At 42.8% G+C, this 22,121-nt stretch overlaps 1 protein-coding gene across 4 annotated transcripts; it reads left to right on the top strand.

Moving 5' to 3' along the window:
- The first annotated feature begins 1,411 nt into the window (after window positions 1–1,411).
- Window positions 1,412–21,365, top strand: itga7 (integrin, alpha 7). Of its 4 annotated transcripts, none has more exons than XM_037251940.1 (27): window positions 1,412–1,878; window positions 10,254–10,381; window positions 10,566–10,645; window positions 10,728–10,983; window positions 11,980–12,087; window positions 14,390–14,597; window positions 14,717–14,913; window positions 15,239–15,327; window positions 15,404–15,531; window positions 15,604–15,699; window positions 15,786–15,847; window positions 15,997–16,166; window positions 16,286–16,435; window positions 16,568–16,683; window positions 16,833–17,019; window positions 17,110–17,184; window positions 17,349–17,428; window positions 17,523–17,600; window positions 17,740–17,842; window positions 17,917–18,114; window positions 18,265–18,381; window positions 18,469–18,582; window positions 18,642–18,740; window positions 18,912–19,037; window positions 19,257–19,331; window positions 19,400–19,424; window positions 19,827–21,365. In XM_037251940.1, the coding sequence occupies exons 1-27, from the start codon at window positions 1,427–1,429 to the stop codon at window positions 19,937–19,939; spliced, it is 3,630 nt and encodes a 1,209-aa protein (XP_037107835.1). In that variant the 5' UTR covers window positions 1,412–1,426; the 3' UTR covers window positions 19,940–21,365. The 4 variants fall into 4 exon arrangements, with proteins under 4 accessions (XP_037107835.1, XP_037107834.1, XP_037107837.1 ...); XM_037251939.1 differs by lacking the exon at window positions 11,980–12,087 and adding an exon at window positions 11,346–11,477; XM_037251942.1 differs by lacking the exons at window positions 19,257–19,331; window positions 19,400–19,424.
- Window positions 21,366–22,121: the final 756 nt, after the last annotated feature.

Here is a 22,121-nt window from a genome sequence, read left to right as displayed (position 1 = left end):
CTGTCATGCACCACATCATCTTCTCATCCGCATGTCCATTATTGCTGTTTTCTTCTATGGCTTTTCTCATAAAAAATGTAACCTCCTTCAAGTCACATGAGTTGCAGTCCAACCTGTATTTTAAGGAGTAATACACAACCAAAAGCATTTTGTTGAAAGCTAAATGTGCTATAAAACCAAAAGTGACTTGCATGTGCAAACAAATTCCCAATCCGTTAGGGGAAATGTCATTTTAGAATTATATATATTTATATATATATATATACACCCCTCCCGATTTTCTACACGTAAGGCATAAATAGAATTTTTAAAATAGAACAGTGCGGCATAGCTCTGTTTGTTTTAAAACATCCTGCTGGCTATCGCTCTGTTTTCATGGCATTAAACAGTCTGAAGTGTGAAGGTAACGCGCTACAAGCATGCTCACACAATATGTCACAAACTTTATTGCATGCAACAGTTGGTGACAGCTGCACACAAGCAGTCATCAGGTGGTCCTACTGCAGCTGACAACACACAACTGGGATGTGAAGTAGTTGCAAAAGTCAACAATGTGTGGACAGACATTTCCCACCGTTCTGTACTCTCACAGGACTCACTAAAGTCCAACTTTTTGTAGCTTAACGTCACAGGCACTGACGACTTTCGAATTTAGTCCAGATTGTGTGCGTGGGTGTGTGCGTGCTATTTCCTGTCCATCATTTCTTCTATACCGTACAATTTAATGTTGTGGTTTTATAAACTGTTAAGCAATAGATATTAGAACACAAATGGAGAAGCAACACCTGTAGACAGACAATGTTACAATGCTCACTGGCATGTATCTCCAAATAATTACTAAAATTATTCCATTTTATACAGTATACAGTAAATCCATGTCTGAGGGTGCAACACCAAATTACAGTTTAATTTCTTAGGGGTTTATTTAATCAGGTAGTTTTTCACTCATTTCATTGATCATGGTCATGGGACAAATTAAGTCATTCTAAGCCATTAACTAGCAGGGAAGTATGATTAAAAATATGATTATTGGAAATTGGAAGAAAACCTTCACACATAAAAAAAATAAACACTGGGAATGTTTCCCAAAAAAATACAAACCCAAAACATTAAAACATTACATCCAAAAAGAAACAACAAAAAAGTTTTCAAACGTCTGGTAGTACACCAACAATTCTCTTCAACTTTTTTTTCAAGCATTTCGATAAGGACCGTGTGAACCCAGCAGATAAATAAAACCGTCTGGTGTATTTTTATATATTTATTTTTTCTTCACCCACTCTGTCTCTATTCAATAGCCTCCAAGTACCTTGACAACCTTGCCTGGTATTTTGGCAGCAGTCCTTTGAGTGTTGCTGTCAGCTGAGAGCGTGTGTGTGCAAGTGTGTGTGTGTGTGTGTGTGTGAATGTGTATGTGTGCGTAAGGATGGAGGGGGGAGAAGTGAGCGGGGCTATTCAAGGCACTTGTCCTCCCTCGTCTCCCTCGGGTGCACAGAGGAGCAGGAGAGGGGAGGAGGCACATACTGCACACTTGCACTCTGGTAGCCGACGGGAGCACATTGAGCCCAGCCTGCTCCCCCACTTTCACACCGACTGCACCAAAAAGCTGCAACAAGAGGATTTCCCGCCGCAGGAGCAGGAATTCCTCCTCGGACATTCTTCTAGTTCTGCTCGAAGCTTCAGCATGGCAGCAGGAGCTCTGGGAAGACACCTTGGGACCAGGATGGGTCTCCTGTGGGCTCTGTTGACGCTCCTCAACCACGTGGGGGCTTTCAACCTGGATACTACTCACACGCTGCACAAACTGGGAGACCGCGGGACCTTTTTTGGTTTCTCTCTTGCTCTACATCAGCAGCTCACCCCAGAACCTCAGAGCTGGTGAGTTTACAACTTCTGTGTGGTGTGCACCTGTTCCAGCACTAGCTTTTACCGGAGGCGGTAAAAAAAGGGAGGCCTTTTACCACTTATCACATACATAAATCAAAAAAGTGCTTTACATACAGTCAAGGCAAAGTAGTATTATTAATACAGCACATCAGCCTACAGTGGTTCCTTGAGATTTGAGTGACATGAGTTATGATTATTTATTTATTTTTTTATATATATGAACCATCTTCTACTCAACTGTGTACTCAGCTCATTATACCATAGTAAACAAATCTTCAAAAACTATATTTAATACCATTCCCAGTTGAGATGAGCCAATGTCTTACCACTTTTTTTGTTGGTGTTGGAATGTTATTATCTTTGTCTATTGTCAGGACAGCCATAATTCATTTGGGCACAGCAGATGAATGTGCTCTGTGCATTCAACTAATAGACTGAACGGGAAGTCAAGGGCGAATAGGAGCATATGTGATGAATCAGCAGACGTTGGAGATTGTTTCATTAAACACGTCTTCAAGGTTTATTGATTGTCATCAGTGTTCCCGCACCCGAGAGTTGACGTATACTTTCTGTAAAATCAGGTCTTGACTCAGCTACTGCTACGTGTTCAGTTTAATCCTGCACTCTTCTTTTTTTTTTTTCATTTGAGCATCACTTTAGAAGCGTTGCCAAAACAGCAAGTGAGTGGGACATCCGGCCTTTGTGCAGAGATACAATTATAAAAAATGATTAGTCTTAAGCTCTGTATTGATTTGAAACATATATATATATATATATATAGACACCCCCCTGCTAATCCAAGTATTCCTCCATTTTTAAGCATCAACTGCCCGCTTTAGCTGCACTGCAGTCATGCTGTCGCCTGCTCAGACCAACTCTGTGACATCAGACATAAAGCCACCGTGAAGAATCTAATAGTGTATATTTATTGCGCAGCAGCATGGCTCCATCTTATTTTAAAAAGTGACTCGAGCCAAAAGTGTCACATTGCTGCGCTGTGGAAGAACCTGAAGAGAGTCAAAGAAGTGATGGCTTGGATGGTGTGTAACATGGCCGCTCGTAACATCACTCATCGCTATGTATGGACGACTCGATATATTTAGCAAAATACACCTGACTGCATGTGCTTACTTTTAATGGCCACAATATTAGGTCTACAATTGTATGGATGTGATTCCGTTAACTTGGATACTATAAATATTAATAAAAAATTAACAAGTTTAGCATTTTTAAATAGGCTGAAGATTTTTTTACAGTCACAATAAACATATCAAAGGTATGTGTTGCATTACGGGTCCAATTCCCTGAAATGAAGATATCAGTATCACAACCTCAGCAGCAACTTAATAGAGAGCATACTTTATTATTCACCAAACAAATATATGGAAACCGATTCTCTTGTATGAATAATACATTTCCATTAGGCAGTTCAGATGACACGTTCTCAAAAGCGCCGTGATGAGACATCTTGCCCCAAAGTGTTGTAATCAGACGCTCCACTGACTCATCTGGTCTTTGAATGTGGCCGAGCTTTGTGTGTGACTCTTGCCTGAGGTCACATTGCACTGCACTGATTGTGATATGAAGATAACGGCTTTGAAGTTCCAGACACTTCACATGATCCAATATGACCCAAAACATTCCCGTCTTGACACTTGACAAATCTTGCCGTGTGCTGTTGCACTCCTGTCCTGTAGGCGCCAGTAATGAGTATTGAAAAGTCCGATTTTTTTCTTTCACCGAAGTTCCCAGAACCAACTTGGCCCCGACACAAGCAGACTGTAACACTCACTACCATCTTCAACAGAACACCAATCAATCATTTATTTGACGCACCATATTTCATCAAAAACCACGGTATATACAAAAACCGTTATGTCTAAGCATTTTATTCTGATTGGCTCATGAATGATGCCTAAAACTTAACAGCGAAAAAGAAGCTTATAGTGACTTTCGAGACACCCTGTACCTACTGCCCTGAAATACAGTAATCGCTAACCAAAACAGCAGCACTGACTGAGGCACTTCCACTACTTCTGTGTTGAGTGTAAATAAGGTAATTTGAGTTTCAGTCATTTGTTGAAAGCACAAAGATGGTTTGTAAAAATCAAAGCAGCTTTGTGAAAGATTGCCATCGGTAGAAGCCCACTCTGATGCCCGGCTTCTGGCGGCTGGTGCAACGAATTACTGTAATGTCTTTGTTCCGCGTCACAGTACTGGCTTCTATGACTTGGCCTTGGTGGAGGTCTGCTGGCATCTCCAAGCAGCTTGACAATCTGCTGTTGCCACTGCTGTCAGACAGACGACGGAGGCATTTGAGTGGGAGTTATGTGTGGATCTGCTATTTATACTGAGATGACAAGTGCTTCCACTAATAGTTGAGCACATGGCCAAGACAGGAAACTCCCTGTATTCAAACTCCCAGCTGTCTATCTGAATAGCAAATTCGTCGTTGTACTTTGTCCGACTTCCCGCACAACCTCGTGGGAGTCTCAAATTGGATTGGTGTTGCTTGTTTGTTGATGGCTGCTTAAAAGATTTTTTACCCGAAAACTGTGTTGTAAATAACCAAACCACGTTTTAGCCAAAAAGTAAAAACATTGATTGTGACATAATGGCTTGTGTGTGTGTGTTCAACTCATAAATGCAATATAAATAATAAAAGAAATACTAATAAAACGTAATATAAATAAAAAAAATCATAATGAAATAATAGTTACTAAAAAGTTGAAATAAAGATGAAGCAAAAAAGGCACAAAAAAAATTATAGCAATTTCAACATCGAAATAAAGATAGAAATTTTGCATTTCAAGATAAATGTAACATAAATATAATCTCTATAATAAATAAACGAAATGAAAATAAATAAAAATCATTTTACACAAAGATAAAGGTTTAAAATTAATACATATTTTAAAATATAAATAAATATATCAACAAATTAAAGCATTTAAAAATATTCCAAGACAGAAAACAATGGCGACAATAAAAAGCTCATTCAAAATAAAAGGAATATTGACAACATTTCACATATTAAAACAAAAGATCACAAACTAATTGATCACCATCCAGTAGGCGGGCACATTTCGTATGTGCTACTTTAATTTGATACAATCAAGCACTTACGTACAGTCTATATGAAGCACTCATGTACTCATGTTTTACTGCCATTTGTCCGTCTGTGTAGAGCCATTGCAGCATGATATACAACATGTAGCTTTCTCCATAGATGTGTTTGGCTCACTGCCACTGCATCAGTTATATAATGGACCCAATCCAATGAAAGTGTTAGATCCTTTTTCCGGCCTCTGCGTTTTGTTGAAAGTGAAGCGCACACGATGCAGTGTTTTTCCACAGCTCACAAATCATCGATGCTGTTTTGTCTATGTGGCCTTCAAAGACATCTATTGTGCTTCATCTTCATCCTCTGAGCCCTTGAGAGTGAGCTTTTGTATTCAAGAAAGCCATTTCCGCCTCTCGACAATCTCACTGCAACATATTAGTACGCTGTGATCCATCGTGCGGGTTGTAAATTGTTGGCGTATTGAAGAAAAGTGACACATTGAAAAATCCGGGAAGGGAGCTGAGTGCTGCATGGCCATGGAGGGACTTAAACTTTAAACTAACTGGTTCGGCAATTATATATGCATATCCTTTCCCAGTCATAACAGTCATAACAGATGGAACCCATAAGCACAATACAGCATGTGACAAGAATGAGTTTGACACCTCTTTAAATGTATGTCACTATGTCCCTGCACCATTCCATCACACACAGAATGGACTTGTCAATTTGCATCACAAAAGCACAATAAAACACTCCCCTCCTTCTCCCGCCACCCCTTCGCCCTCCATCTTGGGTTAAGAACAGCCTCCCCCGCTTTTGCCCCCTCCCATCCCCAAACTCAATTCATAATCTGTCTACAGTAACTCTTGTCCTGCAGCCCATTCATGTGAAAGCCTTGGCAGTGCATCGAAGTCCTTTCTTTTTCCCACTGCTTACCTACAAGGAGAAATAATTTATAGAACTCTCATTGAATACTCTTCACTGTCTGTCCATTTAGCACTCCGTCGGCCTGCCATGACCCATACAAAAGCTCGGCGGGAAGCGTTGGTGCCAGGCCCGAAAGCTTTCAAGAATATTAGCGGAGTGAGAGCGCGGGACAAAGCGCCGAGTCAGCAAGAAAAACACAACTTCAGTTGGACTGAGAGCAGGAAAACATGGCATGCTTTTTAGATAATCGGTGGCTCCATCGTTTGTTTTTGGTGTTTGATTATTCACGTGTCATCAAGGTTGTTTGAGGAGAAAGGACGAGGTTGACCCTAGTGGTCACATTCTCCTAATGTGGGGGAGGGTCTAACACAAACAGGAGCCGCGGGGATGAATAAGCTATGACCGGCCTCACCTTTTGATTAAATGTGCGCGTGCGTGTGTGTGTGTGTGTGTGTGTGTGTGTGTGTGTGTGTGTGTGTGTGTGTGCAAGCCTGCGGTTGAATCAATCAGGTGATAGCATCTCTTTACAGTAGCTGTCAAGTATAAGGCAGGAAATTAAACCATTTTATTTGACAGCTTTTTCTTGCATTCCAAGTAATAAATTTTGCGTACTGTCAATAATTATCATCACTAAAAAATACCAACTAGTTAAATGCAATAATTGTGTTAACATAAAAGCATTCAACATTAAATGAAATGTTTGTGTTAGCTTGGTGATGCTAGTGGTTAGCACATCTTCAACACTTCAACTGTTAATGCTAGTTTCTTTAAAGACTGAATTGGGTATGAGTGTGAATGTTTTTTTTTTTTTTGCGACATATGTCCAAGAAGTGCCTACAAGTGTACTTTAAAGTCTCAGTAGGTAAATACCGAAATGGATGGATAAATTGATTGATAAGGAGAAGAATGACATTGAAGATTATAGAACAGATGTGAACGTATTCCTAAGGGCCAATCATTACCTCATCTATTTCCTGAAAATGATCATTGACATGTTGATCAATAGAAGGCCAACTGGTGAGATGAGTGGCTTGTTAAAGATGTATGTGACACGAGGATTGGCTCATTTGTGTCATATAATACCTAAACGCAACCGAGTTCAGCACGGCACATCTTTAGTAAATTGAGTCAAGTGAACAAAAATCGGATGGATTTGAGCGCTGTCGAAAAATAAATTGCACATGGTGCTGCCATTGTAAATGGTCCCAAAACAGACCTGGTTTTTAGCATCTGTTCGCAATATAGACACAGTGAATCTAATTTCACCACCCCAGGTGGAATTAGGGATCGCTATGATGCGATATATCGACCATTGCTAATTGGATTTTATGATGCTGAAAAATAGATTTGTGCATCTTATACTTTGCGGCTGTTTCATGGTGGTCTGTCATTTTTGTTTTCACTGGCATCCGCCATAGCAACTGATGGTGTAGTAGTTCCTGACCTTGGTGTGTGTTCAGTTGCCACTCTGCGAGTCTGTCTTTATATAGTATGTGCCGTGTAATTGACCGGAGGGCATTTGAGACACACTTTCTGAGGGGATTTGTTTTTTTGGTCTTTTTTTAACTGAAGCAAATCATTGCATTGAATCACCTTTCCCGGTTGTGAACCATCGTGTCCCAAAGGGGTTTTTGCATGGACTACCAGCTGTCTCTGTCCTTCTCTTTTCCCCTTTTATTGTGCATTATCCATGCCCTCTGTTTTTGTGGCACACATTATGATTCACAGCATCTCATTCTCAGCTGTTGCTTCCCGTAGAGTTCCCCAAAAATAAATGTTTTAAAGACAGACGGCGGGTCGGGTATTGAGTCCTGGTTTACATAGTTGGTGTATGTAGACTTTGACTGTGTAAATACAAATTTGGGTACATAGTATGCTCATGTTTGACTTTGCAAGTATATGTTTGTATATCCAGATCAGAGGTCACAGTCTTGCCTCGGGACAATAAGGGGAGGCCATCACCCCCCTGCCGATCCTGAAGAGCTGCCTTCCACTGCCTCCTGTCCACCGAACACATGTTAAGCGTGAGAGTAGACTTGGGGGTTCATCAGTCTAAAATCCTAATGGAAATGTTGAAGGTGCAACTAATGTTCCACAATTATGAGCGGCTGTCAAATCATCAATCCTGGGACATTAAAAGTAAGCGTATCACCATGATGACAAAACGTTTTACCCTCCAGCCGTCCATCCATCAGAAAGAAGTGACTGACACATAACAGAAAGAATGAGAGACGTCAATCCAGCCATCAGAAGCGACTGACTGGTGTAACATGATGTCTGTCTGTCCATCCAAAACAACTCTAACGCCATCCATTCGTCCATATGTCCGTCTGTGCATCCAAAAATTCACCGTCAGACGCCCACTGAGAAATAATCAGACGATCGTCTGTCTGTCTGTTCGAAGCAATTCATTGGTATATTGCTAAATGCGGGCCTATTCGTCTGTACGTCCATATGGCCTTCTGTCCATCCATCTGCCCATTCGTCACAAGCATTCACTGATATAACGCAAGAAGTCAGTCTATCCATCAGAATCTACTTGCTGGTACAACTCACTCACTGGAAAGATCCAAAATATTAGTAGTCTAGTTTGTACAATAGAACTCAGAAGAATATCAACAGTTAGCATGTGATCGTCCTAAACAAAATCAGGAGAAGTAGCACATTTATGGATGTGAATAAATTGAACGAGCTTACGCAAGTGGATGGGTCACATGGTGCTTAGGGTGGATGAGGGTTAGGGTCAATGAACAATGTTTGAAGCGTAAGGTTCTGCTGTGTTTGTTATTTTCAGCCAGAAGTGTATTTGTTACTGTTTAGATTTTATGAAGTAAACCTTTTGCCTTGACAGCTTGTTTGAGCCAAATGCTTGGCGATCGTCTGGTCTTTGTCGGTTTAACACCAATTTAATTTGGGTGGCAGGTCTTGTTATCAGTGCTCCGTTGTTTATCTTACATTCTGGTAAATGATAGTAAACCATAACAGCTGTTCACTTGGTACCTATGATACTACTATTCATTGACCTGTCGTTAGTTTGTGTATGAAAAATAACCTTCAGGCAAAATCAGTGAGCATTCAACTCGTCTATACAGTTTCATGAGACAGTTCATGCGGGGTTTTTCCAAACAAAACCCAAGCTCACACTCAACTGCTCGATATGATCTCAGTGGATTGATGGTAGTGTACAGTACAGTAAGGATATGCCAACAATGTGTGTGTGTTTTTGTGTGCGGGTAATTATATTCACATTACACCACCAATACACACACATGCATGTGTGTGCACGGGCACACACAGAAGCATACAGACACACAGATTTAAACCCCACAAAGCTTAGTTGTGCATGTCATGTGGGTTGGCTGAAAGATGATCCGGCAGTTGAAAATGACGGAGAGACTTTCTGACTCATCGCTGAACAATGGAGAATAAAGGTGTTCAAAAGGCTGCAGTACATGAAATTAGGAGTCCAGAATGGTGATTCATATGCTGCAATCATTTGAACTAATTGATTTTACATGACTGATAACACATGGACATTGAAGACTTAACACATTGGAAGCCTATTGCTAACCAAAACAGGAGCACTTACCGAAAAACATATGCAAGCATATTAACAAAGTGCGGAGATAGCTTGGGAATTATCAGATTAAAATGGATTGTGAATTAACAGTTGTATTATTTTCGATGGAATGAAACTCTGACCAAAGAGAGTGATTTAGTCACACTAGCGTGGCTAAGATGGAAACAAAAGCTGATCCTTAAGGCTAACTATTTTTACTTTTCCTATTTGAACTTCCCCCCCCTTCCCCTTCTGTGTCTTGACGACTTGCTTCCATGCATCCGCCATGCCTGACAGTGTTGGCTGGAATGCGGCCCAACATTCAGTTTTTAAAATAGCCTAAGAATCTGCGCTCCTAATAAGGCAGAGGGCAGCGACTCTGCCCCCCAACAAATATCATCAACCATCTTAGTGAGAATAAAGGCGTTCCATGATGGGTGAAGGTTGAGATTCAAAGCAAGTTTGTGCAAACGACATAGAGCCCACGTAGAGCTGTCCCACAGTCGAGATAATGAAAAGCAAAGTTTTTTGTCTAATACACGTACCACTACTTGGTCGGGCTACACTATCTGATGTCATGATTCTTGTTTGTGATTGTACTATTTAAATACAGGAAATCAACCGCAGACCAAAATATCACAGTTAGTACTACCTTGAATCATTATGCAAAGTTCCTGATATCACATACATTAACTCGTTGTGATGGTTCTAATGATCGATGTGCAGGCTGACCATCATTTGTCGATGGATTCATTTTCCAACATGAGGATCGATTCATCCATCATGCTAATCCTTACAATTGTGTTGTCTCAGGATCTTAGTTGGGGCGCCACAGGCTGCAGGCCACGGTTTGTTGCGCGGCAGTCGACCTGGAGCCCTGTTCAAGTGTCCTATCACACCCGAGGAATATGACTGTGAGAGGGTTGATATTGATGGTACAGGTACGTTTTTATTCTCTTTTCAGTAGCATTGAAGTCACCAAAGAGCCAAGAACCGAAGTTGCATGCTTTTGAAATACGGAACAAAAATTCGAGCCTGATCTGGTTTGAGTCACATGTAGCACCTTGCCGCTCGGACCAAATCCTAGACTTATTTCTCATCCTGTTTTGCGTTCTTCTCCTTCAGTGAGTCTAAACAAGGAGAACAAGGACAACCAATGGCTGGGAGTTACTGTCAAGAGCCAAGGCATTGGAGGCAAGGTGGTGGTAAGTCAGGAATTCTTGATTAAAAAACATCTTCTACTTCTACAGCTGCACAATGTTTGGCTACCCTGTTACCTCTCCCCAGACCTGCGCTCACCTGTACGAGCTCAGGCAGCGCGTGCACCAACCCACCGAGACGCGATCTCCTATCGGACGCTGCTACGTTCTGAGTGAAGACCTGACAAAGCGAGACGACCTGGATGGAGGAGAGTGGAAGTTCTGTGAGGGCCGACCGCAGGGTCACGAGCAGTTTGGCTTCTGCCAACAAGGTCTTTCCGTCAGTTTCACCCCAGACAACAACTTCATATTGTTTGGGGCCCCCGGGACATACCACTGGAAAGGTACGGTGGCCTGTATGGATTAAAAAGCCGCAATGTAAGAGTTGAACTACTCGGTGTAAATCTCAGCTAACCCACAAGGAAACATTTAAACACATTGACTTTACGCAGGGAAGGAAATTTTCTGAACTTGGGATAAGCGTCTGAAGTCTTTTCCATATGTGCCTGGATTCTTTTGCTATCTAATACCAACTGTAAATGAATTGCTTCACAGTTAATTGACAATCTCATCTTGTTTGAATCTCGCTCCAGAATCCGATCAACCCAAACGTCTTTCTCCAGTGTAGCCGTCCAGATGGTTTCCGCCAGTGTTTTGGGAGCGTATACCTGTTTTCATGTTTTGGCCTCACACGTTTGCATTTCAGGTGAAGTGCGCATGCAGCTGTTAAACCAGACGCTGCTCGACCTTGGTGTCTATGATGACGGACCCTACGAGGTGGCGGATCAGAAAGAGCTTAATGCCCGGCTCATCCCTGTGCCCTACCACAGTTACCTGGGTAGGGTTCGCCCTCCCTGAGGAAGCGAGGGTCTGGTGGAAGATGGCGACCAGGGCTCAGACTGTACCTCACCGCTCTCCGATATAGCCCCAGGCCACAACTGAGCAGTGACTCCATCTATTCCTGGAAGGTTATTTATGGCCAAAACCCTCAAGGTTTTCAACTCATTCCCGGCTGGGATTTGGTGTCCAGAGTTTTTTCTGGACTGGAAATTATATTTGGCTTCAAATGATCTGATGTCAGCCATGAGACTCAGGGTACACTCTGAACCCGGAGGGCCGTCGCTCCACCAGAGAGCCGGGAGTTTTCTGCAGGGAAAACGGCTGCCGCCCACCCACCCACCGAAACACAGCACCAATCAGTCACAGCTTATCTCACCTGCACCCTCCTCTCCCCCTTTCTTTTTCATTCTACCCGCCTCACCTCCCTCACATTTCACCACCCTGTCACCCTCCCTGCGCTGGTCCCTCTACCTCCTTTCCTCTCCTGTCTGGGGCCATAGGGCTCTTGTTCTTGGCTAACCCAGTTAAGGACGAACCGCTGTACAAAACTCTGGAGCCCTCCACGAAGCCCACAGCCTTTGAGGATGTAGCCCATAATAGCTACTTAGGTTTGTAGGCGTGATGTGTTGTTCTTTGGACCGGGTTGGCTTTTCCTGATCTAGAAGTAGCCCTAAACCCCATTTTCTTCTTCCTGTTGTTAATCCTTTCTTGCTAATGGTGTCTGGATTTCGATCTGTGTTGGACTTTACTGTTAAGAGACAACCACCCTAAACATGACAGTCATGATTTCGATTCCATTTATCCTGTCATAGTTAGTCCATGGCAGATGTTTGGTAAAAGATCACCTTGGATGGTTTATCAGTTACACGGCAAGGTTACACGTAGAGACGGACAACCATTACACCATCACTATGGGGTATCTGAACCCCACCGAAGCCAGTGGACTCCTACACTATCAGTGGGTGGTTGTCTCTTGGAGCAACATTGAGTTCATCTCCTGTGTCTGTAAGTCTTTGTCATCTCAAGTCTGCATGTAATGTACAAAAAGAGGCTTTTCCGGGGTATCTTGGTGTTAGTTAGCTTGCCCCCATTCTACTAATTTTTCCAAAAATGTCTAACTAGCATACGGTTTGGGTGTTTTTTTGGGAGTGTGCTTACTAACAAGGGTTGGTATTACCTTCTTTTGAGGTATTTTTAAGCAAGTGTCCCGTTGAAGCTTAGTGACCCGTCGTCGACTTCACAGGACGTTTTCATGGTTAACGTTGGATTGCGGTGTTCTTACGTCTCACTGACTGCGTGGATCTCCCGTAAATCTCCTAAATCACATACCTTCTAGTCCCGCTGACCCTTTTGCCCCACTCCTTATTTAGCCGTCTCCTTGACAACACTAATTCCCATGTGACATTTTAGCCTTCATTTTTTTAAATAACTCACATGACCCCATTGATTCTAACAAGATGAAATGACACACCCGCACGTCTGACGAAAAAAAGCCTGTGCTCATGAGAATTTGGTAGGAAACTATGTAAATGTATCATTTTTTAATTTATCTATTTATTTATTTAAAAACTTTATTTATGTATTTTTTTTTATTATTACTAGTATGTAGTGTGTTTCTAAGTTGTCCAGTCTTAAAATAATGAGTTAAAATAATTGTAATGTAATAAAAAAACTGCCAGGATATAATTACAGTATATAATTAACATAATGTAATATATACGCAAACATCTATACAAATCTTAGCTGACGGAGCAAAACTGGAATAGGATATTTAAGAATATAGAAGTATGCAGAGTCTTGCTGAGGACACAAAATTACCTCACAAGCATTTGTTTTGCGTTTCCCACTCCAGTTTTATTGTTGACCTTGTAACTGACGTGAGTTAAAAAACACCATGTGTGGCAAAAGTAGCTCCTGCGACACCCCCATTATATTTTACACTTCAGACATTCCTCGCCTGTCGTCCTGGTGCTGCTTGCTGTTTGTCTCAGCTTTGTCGCCTCCATTTTTGAAAATTTAGTGTCAGACGGAGCATCCCCCCTTTTGTCACTCACAACCTCCCCACCCAGCATGTTATAACAAATGCATGTGGTTTGCTTCTGTTTAAATAGTTTGTTATGATTTGTTTTGTATTATTTGGATTTAAACGCACCACACTTGCCACCTGCCACAATCACGCTTCTATCCTTTATACACACACACTCACACAATCACACAACACACACACAGTGAACAAACAATGAAATACTTGGGGCTAACCCTACCACAAAACATTCATCGAAAAAATTGAATCTGAAAGTTGGTTTGGATTTTAAAGATGTGAGTGCATCAAGTGAAACCAAATTAAATCATTCGAAAATATCCAAATCCTATGTTATTGGGGAGACTAAGTGCACAATGAACGTTGATGCACCCCCTTTCAAAACAAAGCCCATTGGCTTGTTTATTTTGGTAAAACCTAGTAATTGTGCTTTTATTGTATTGTCATTGGGGCCCATCCCCCAAAGTCGTTGCACCTACACAAAAGTCAAATAGACCCATTTACAGCTGTGTAATTATTACACAATTAATGTCCCACACACCCTGGAGAGTGCTCACCACAGTTTAGGAATCCCCGCTTTGGGCTATAAATCTGATTCATGTCTAGTCACAATGTTTACATGCTTCGACTAAAATTAAGCGATGCAGACCTCGTGAGACATGAGCTGAAGCTCAATAGATCACCCCACATACCCGCAGACCGACAAGCGCTAGCTGGCCTCATCAGGAGTTGGACACAAAATCAATAGTCACTTTAGGCATACATTTCATTAGTAAGAAGATGAGCACAGAGAAGCCCCCCCAACCACCCACCACGGTCAATACTACTAAATCTTGAGCCTAACTACCCCCTTCCGCCTCCTCCGCCAGGCTTCTCCGTGGACTCGGCCATGGGAATAATGAGCCTCGGGGAGTTGACCTTTGTGGCAGGTGCACCGCGGGCTAATCACACGGGGGCCGTGGTGTTGCTACGCAAGGACAACGTTCACCGCTTGGTGCCCGAGCATATTTTCTGGGGAGAGGAGCTCGCGTCTTCTTTCGGCTACTCAGTGGCAACCACTGATCTCAACAATGATGGGTGAGGAGACACTTTGTCTTCTGTCCTCCTGAAATAGGGAACTAAACCAAAGTGCTTGATGGAGACTAGTTGCTAGATACAAAATCATAATGTCTTTTTATAATTGTTCCTATTCTTAGTTGGACCGACTTGATCGTGGGAGCGCCCAATTTTTTTGACCGTAAAGCTGAGATCGGTGGTGCCGTCTACGTGTACCTAAACCCCTTTGGACACTGGGACGATCAGGCCCGGCCCATCCGTCTCAACGGGACATACGACTCCATGTTTGGCATGACGGTCAGCAACATAGGTGATTTGGACCAGGACGGATACGGAGGTGAGAGTCAAACATACAAAAATCCATCCAAAGTCTAATGTAGAATTTACTCTATTGTATTTTTAGATAACGTGTATTAGACAGATGGAGTAACTTGAGAATTTAAACCACAGGATAAAACTGTCATGTTACTGCAGAAGAATAACATTTCATTGGATGAACCTGATCCAGATAGTTTAATAATAAACTAAACTGTAACAAAAAATGAATCGAATAAAACTAATAAACATACCCCGAAACCTATTCAAAACTAACTGAATTAAAAAAAATGTCAAACTGAAATCAAAACTGGTCAAAATCCACGACAATTGTAACCCCGGTGCAGACATCGCCGTTGGTGCTCCGTTTGACGGGGACGGCAAGGTGTTCATCTACCGAGGCTCGGATGCAGGAATTGAAACCAAACCTGCTCAGGTGATTTTTTTTTTTAAGATGTGGAAAAAAAGTAGATGACAGGAAGAGATCAAGTTTATTCCCTGTGACTATTTAGGTGCTGGATGGCCAAGACTTTGACGTGAGGCGTTTCGGATACTCCATCTCAGGCGGCTTGGACGTGGATGAGAACCACTATCCAGACCTCGCCATTGGCTCACTCAATAATTCAGTGGTGCTCTTCAGGTATACATATAAAAGCAGATCCGGTCGGTGTGTGTTCTTTTGACACTCCATTGTTTTTTTTGGTCCATAAAGGTCTCGCCCAGTCATCCATGTAATTCGGGAAATATCCATTGACCCGGAATACATCGATCTGACACAGCATAACTGTAAAGGCCGAGATGGAGTTTGGTAAGAGCAGATCCACACGATCCTGTAAATTGATCTCCTTTTACGTTCCTGATCTGTTTGCTCTCCCCTCTGCTTTTTCATTGTAGCATCGAGGTCAAGGCTTGCTTTGTCTATGCGGCTCACCCAGTGCACTACTCGCCACATATAAGTGAGTCCGACATAATGTTCAGTTTAGTGTTGAATGGCTAATTGGTGGCTAGGGTGGCTAATTAGCACACGTTATTTATTCTAGTAACAATTAAAAATGCTGCTCAACCTCTGTGCTTGCTAACATTTTGATTTCTTGCCACTTTCAAGCCCTGATGGTGCGTTTTGAAGCCGACGCGGAGCGCAGGAAGCTGGGCCTGCCGCACCGCGTCAACTTCCTGGGCCGCAGTTCCCTGGAGTCCGAGTACACGCAGATCGAGGAGGTGGAGCTTCATCGGCAGAAACACCCAGCGTGTGCCACCGCTACCTTCCAACTCCATGTCAGTAAAACTTACTTGAGGACCGGGATGCTGGTTGGCACAACATCCCATATGTGCAAAATATCAATCAGTCCCCTAATGGCTCATATTTCTATATTTTGTATACTCTCTCCACGCAGGAGAACATCCGGGACAAACTTCGACCCATCTCATTGGCCATCACCCACACCATTAAACCTGTGCCCCCGCACAGACACTCGGGAGCTAAGCGGCTGGAGAGATTGGCTCCTGTGCTCAACGTGTCGCCCTCCAACACGCTGCACTCGGAGGTCACTCGGGGTTACTACTACTACTCTCCGCAAGAAATTTCAAGTCACTCTTGGAAAACGTCCAGTCTTCTAATTAATGTGCGTCTCTAATATCTACTGTACTCATTAGCATATCTTCTTCTTTTATTGAAGGTGAACTTCCTGCGCGAGGGATGCGGCCCGGACAAAATCTGCCAGAGCAACCTACAGCTGAGCTACCGCTTTGGAACGCGGCCTCTCACCTCTGACCTGTTCACCCCCCTGCCAAGGTTAGTGTGTGGATATAAAACATGAACTCAGAGTATCGTGAATGTTGTTGGCTGTTGCCTAGCAACGGTATGAATGGGCCTTGCCAGTCTGGAGCCATCTTGGTTCAGTCTACATAGCTGTTAATCTTAACCTCGATTGTGCGTCTCAGGGACGAGAACGATGTGCAGGTTTTCTCCTTGTCCGACCAGCGCGTAGTGGCGTTGGAGATCACCGTCACCAACATGCCCTCGGACCCGCTTCGCCCCGAGGAGGACGGCGATGACGCCCACGCCGCTCAGCTGCTCGTCTCTCTCCCGAGAATGCTCTCCTACGCCGGCTCCAGGGTGCCCGCTCAGGTGCTTTAGGCGGTCACAAAAAAAAAAACCCCATGTTCCATGTGATGCACTATGTTGATGTTTTTGTGGAATTTTATGACTCACTTCTAGATGAGGTGTCAAGCCAATCAAAATGGCTCCGATGTAGAATGTGACCTGGGGAACCCCGTGAAAAGAAACACAAAGGTGAGCTTAGTCAGTTGGAATGAACATTTTGTTATAGCGACAATAGAATTAAAAACTGTAAAATAGCATTAAATCTTTTTTATATAATTATTTTAATTACATTTATTTTAATAATATGGGCTAATAAGAATATATCTGTTTATTTTATTTTTTTTAATTTTAAGTTAAAATTCACCATCAACTTGAGCACGGCCAACATCACCATTGAAACGACAGAGTTGACCGCTGACCTCCAACTGACTACGCAAGTATCTTTTCTCTGTCCATTTTCAAAATGGCAACATATTATACTATATCTGATAACGATTTTATTATTTACATTCATTCTTGATCAACAGCATCAGTGAGCAGCCTGACCTCGTACAGATCACAGCGATGGCGAAAGTTGTAATAGAGCTCCCTCTGTCTGTCAGTGGGTAAGTAACACTCACAATATTAGGTACACCCTATTTTATGAAGCTAATAAAAATGTCAGACTGGTATTCCTGAATGAATGTAAATAATTGTTTTGCATATGTGCAAGCTTGCTACTGATGCGATTGTGTGTTGCTGCAGGCTGGCTCGTCCTCATCAGCTGTTCTTCAGCGGTGCTGTTAGGGGCGAAAGCGCCATGAGCAGTCTGGAGGATGTCGGCAGCCCCGTGGACTTTGAGTTTGTGGTGAGGAGCCCCAACTTTATAAATGAGTTCATTTTCATGCTTCAATCTGGGGGTTAAATATCCCCCCTCCCCAGGTGGCCAATCCTGGTCAAGCGCTGCAAACATTTGGCTCCGCCTTCCTCAACATCATGTGGCCATATGAACTGGACAATGGCAAGTGGCTCCTGTACCCGGCCAGTCTGAACTTTGATGGATCCCAATGCACTCCTGTGGGGGCGATCAACCCTTTAAGTCTAGATGCCCCCGCATCTGCGCAGCCTGTCAATCAAACGGTGAGCATAATAGGACAGGAGGTCCATAAATTCATCATGCATGTAGAATGAACCACACCTGGAGTACAATATTCAAATTCATTTCAATGGGGAGAATTGAAGGTATGGTCAAAAATGTTAAGATCTCACGTTCGTGACGGTTGTCACAAGGTCGGACGAACCCGTCGCTCCCACCCGGATCTCGAAGGCCAGGAAACGACCGGCGGCAGCGTGAAACGAAGCGCTCCGGCTGTGGCTGCTTCCGAGAGGCGCAAGTCACTCAAGTTGGTAAGAGGAGAAGAAATAATGAACTCATCACATGCTAAAGCCAGTAGTTTTCCTTTACGATGATGAATTGTTGTTTTGCTGAGACAGGATTGTCTCCTGGGGTCAGCGCGTTGCATGCTCTTGCAGTGCCCCCTCCACAGCTTCTCCGGGCAGGCGGTGCTCAGGATTCACGGAAGGCTGTGGAACAGCACTTTCATTGAGGTACAATTTGTGTGGACACTCAATTCGTCACTTTTTCACACCCGCCATGTGTTGTTTAGGAGTTCCCGGCTGTCAGTGCTCTGGAGTTGCTGGTCAGAGCAGAAATCACCGTCAAGTCCACCATCAAACATCTGCTCCTCAGGGATGCTGAAGCACAGGTATGAATGAGTGAAATTAAATATTCTATTTAGGAATGACTGAACTCTTTATAATTATTATTTATTGAAATGCCAACTTTAAACGCAATGCCCAATTTAATCTATGAATCCATCACCCCACAGAATATCAGCTTTCCATAATATCAACTGAATGCTTCTCATGTTTCGCAGGTTTCAGTGATGATCTATCCCGAGCCCGGTCTAGTGGACCAGTACTCAATCCCCTGGTGGATCATCCTCATCGCCATCCTGGCTGGCATCTTTCTTCTGACCCTGCTGGTCTGCTTACTGTGGATGGTAATGACATCATCACCTATCTCCCGTACAACTACTCAACTCTGTCGTTTCATTCCAATTTATGAATTTTGCAACTGAAGGGTGCCGAAGGCGGCGAACATCATCAGATGATTTTAGCAGTCTTACAAAAACATTTTGGCTGCTTGGTGGCTATTTTCTCCTTTTCACTGCTGAAAATCTTCCTTGCTCTCTTTCACCCCCTCCCTTTTCAAATCCCAGTGTGGCTTCTTCAAGCGCAACAAGAGGCGCCAACACTATGACACGGAGTACTACCGCGCCCATTTGGGTGTCCAGCCCTCGGAGGTGGAGAAGCAGGCCTCGGAACTGGAATGAGAACACATTTCAGTCGGGCCTGCTTTCTCCCCTCCTCCTCCCTCCCTCCAAGCGGTAAAGATGGCCGCCACGCGGTTGATGTTACGTCACGCCCGCCGGCGTTTTAAAACGCTTGCTGTGCTGTGTGTTGCTTTGGATTGTCTGCACTTGTCACACACTTGCTTGGCTTGTCATACTTGCACAAGTAAATTAGTACACATGCTGTTGTGTTGGTGACATAATCAACAGGTGCTTAAGGTGTTTCCTAAGAGCACGTTGGCGGTGTGTTAGTGTGTGGAATAACAACACGGATTTACAAAGTACACCACAGTCGTCACTTCTCTGCAATTTTTTTTTCCCGTCCCCAATTTTCACTAGTGTGTCTAGTTCAGAATGGAGCTTTCAAAATGGCACGGAAACCCAACACTAATTGAATATGCTAATTGTGTGTATTACTACTTTCCTTCTCCCATCCAGTGTGGTTTCTTCCAACGGGCCCACCACAAAGAAAAACTGCCTCAGTACCACGCGGTAAAGATCCCTCGCCAGGAGCGGCCGCAGTTCCAGACAGAGAAATCCGGTGTTCATAAAAAGGAATGGGCCACACACTGGAATGACGGGACTTCATAAAAACCACAAAGCACCCACAAGCACCCTCCTCCTTCTGAGCGTGCCACTCATTTGGAACCCCAACAACACGTGCGCGTTGTCTCAGACTGGATCTTGAGCGCGCACGATCCATGGAGTGACTGCTCGGCCACAGTGGAGTATTTGAAGCATACTATATAGTGATTGTAAAAGATATGGGACTATGATGAGATAGCCTTTGACAAGGACTATGTTTTTTTGTTTGTTTGTTTTGCCTGAATTGCTGTAGCACTGATGACTCATATGGGCAATTTTTATATGATGATGTTTGTTGTAGTGTCTGTAAGGCAGACCTGTCAAAATGGCTGAAAATCAGTTCCCCAGAAAAGTGCTGCATTTTTGTTTTTTGCTAATTTGTGGGTTGGGGGCTATGGAAGTTTTAACAGAAGTCCTCGACCCAAAAGTGGGTGTGGCAGAAACTTTGATTTATGGACAGGTACCTACGTTCAGACCTGACCAAAATCTCGGACATAGTCCAGTTTGATCCCTTATACACGAAGACATGCATGCTACGTTGGTTTTATGTCGGGCCACGTCATAGCCATGGCATCCCTCAGCGGACCGGTAATGACCACAAAAATCATATACATCATATTAAAATCTGTACACAATTAGCACGAGCGAAATGGATGAATGGGAGAGTTGATAACTTGACCTATGTGACCTGTTAAAATGACAAAACACGACACAGCACCACCTGCTGGATGTGTTTGCTCACAGCAGCATTTGGTCCCGATGAAAGTTGACTGTAAGGGGTAGTCCTCATCTTATTGAAAGGAATTTAACAAAACAATGCAAATTGCACTTTCACACTTGGCAGGGGTGATAAAATGACCCTTGCAGTTTTGTGTGTGGCAACATTTTCCCAATTTCACTGTTGAACATTTTCTTCCTAAATAATTCACGTTCAGTCATCTTAAATTGTAGAATTAATTATTGGATCAATCTTCTCACCGCTTGAGCATCTTTGAGCATTTGCCAGACTGAGACTGTTTGCTGCTGATGACAATCACTTCATTGTTTGTCACCATGGACACGTTAGAGAAAACGGCTGGTTTGAATCATTGCTTAACCGCAAAAGTCATGAATTTCTTTTTTTTTTTTTTTTTTGCGTTTGAATTAATGTGGCTTGTCTGCAAAAGGTGGTTAAATATGGTTTAATTGCAACATGTAACAAAATAAAATCTTTTTTGTTTGTAAATTCCGAAATAGATCCGACAGTTTTTGCAATTCATGAAATTCATTATACGTTTTATTGTTGCAGATATGATCTAAAGAGGATATATCATGGAAAATGTGCTCTTTTTTGTTTATATGTCAAGTTGAGTTCCATCAAGTGTGAAATTAAACAACCACGTAAACCTTTTATCTGGTTCACGCAAGTGCCATTCATTTGGAGTGTTGACACAGAGGGAGAGAAACACAACATCGATGCAAGAAGGTAAGCAGAGCTGCACTAAGTTTTGTCAAATGCACAGATAGCTCGGTTGAAGTTAGAGAAGGCGTATTAGTGTCTTGTTCTTGTGCCACATATATTGTTGTCTGTGGAGTATTTTGTTGATTGTAGAATCCATGTCAATCTCGGGACGTGTCCAGTAGAGGGCGTACTACACCAAGCAAATTGAATTCCCCTAGAGATGTTGCTCCTGAAGCAAAATGCAAGGAAATGGCTGTGATTCACGCGGCATTTCCTGCGTTACTCAACAATATTCTCCCTTACTTTGTTTATTTGTGAAATATGTCTTGCAAATCCCAAATGTTGAATCCGCCCCTCAATTATGAGTCATGTGATCCTTTATGTCATTAGATAAGCATAGCAAAAACTCCTGAGATTTTGAGGCCATTTCATGTTCATGTCTAAAAAAAAACATTTAAGTGTGAACATGCATTACGTTATTTGAGGTTGAGTGTCTTGTGTGTGCTTGAGGATCAGAGCAGAAACATACATTTTTAAAATTTGCAAGCTATGTTTATGCATACTTGATTTTTGCGTTGTGTAGTTTCATATAGACACCAAACCTCATTGCATTTTTATCTTTAGGCTGATGGATTTTTATTTGAGCATTGAAACAGCTCCACTTGACTGAGCCACAATATTTTGTTTCAAATCTGCAAAACTGCATC

This window comes from Syngnathus acus, chromosome 5, assembly GCF_901709675.1.
Source record: "Syngnathus acus chromosome 5, fSynAcu1.2, whole genome shotgun sequence".
NCBI lineage: Eukaryota > Metazoa > Chordata > Actinopteri > Syngnathiformes > Syngnathidae > Syngnathus > Syngnathus acus.
Note: the sequence above shows the minus strand (reverse complement) of the source record. Positions and strands in the feature narration are given on the sequence as shown.

Coding starts and splice junctions, on each gene's coding strand:
- itga7 (XM_037251939.1), top strand. CDS start 1,427: ATGGAGGGGGGAGAAGTGAGCGGGGCTATTCAAGGCACTTGTCCTCCC. Junction 14,914..15,238: donor GGACCAGGACGGATACGGAG/GTGAGAGTCAAA, acceptor ACCCCGGTGCAG/ACATCGCCGTTGGTGCTCCG. Junction 17,020..17,109: donor GCTCCAGGGTGCCCGCTCAG/GTGCTTTAGGCG, acceptor ACTCACTTCTAG/ATGAGGTGTCAAGCCAATCA.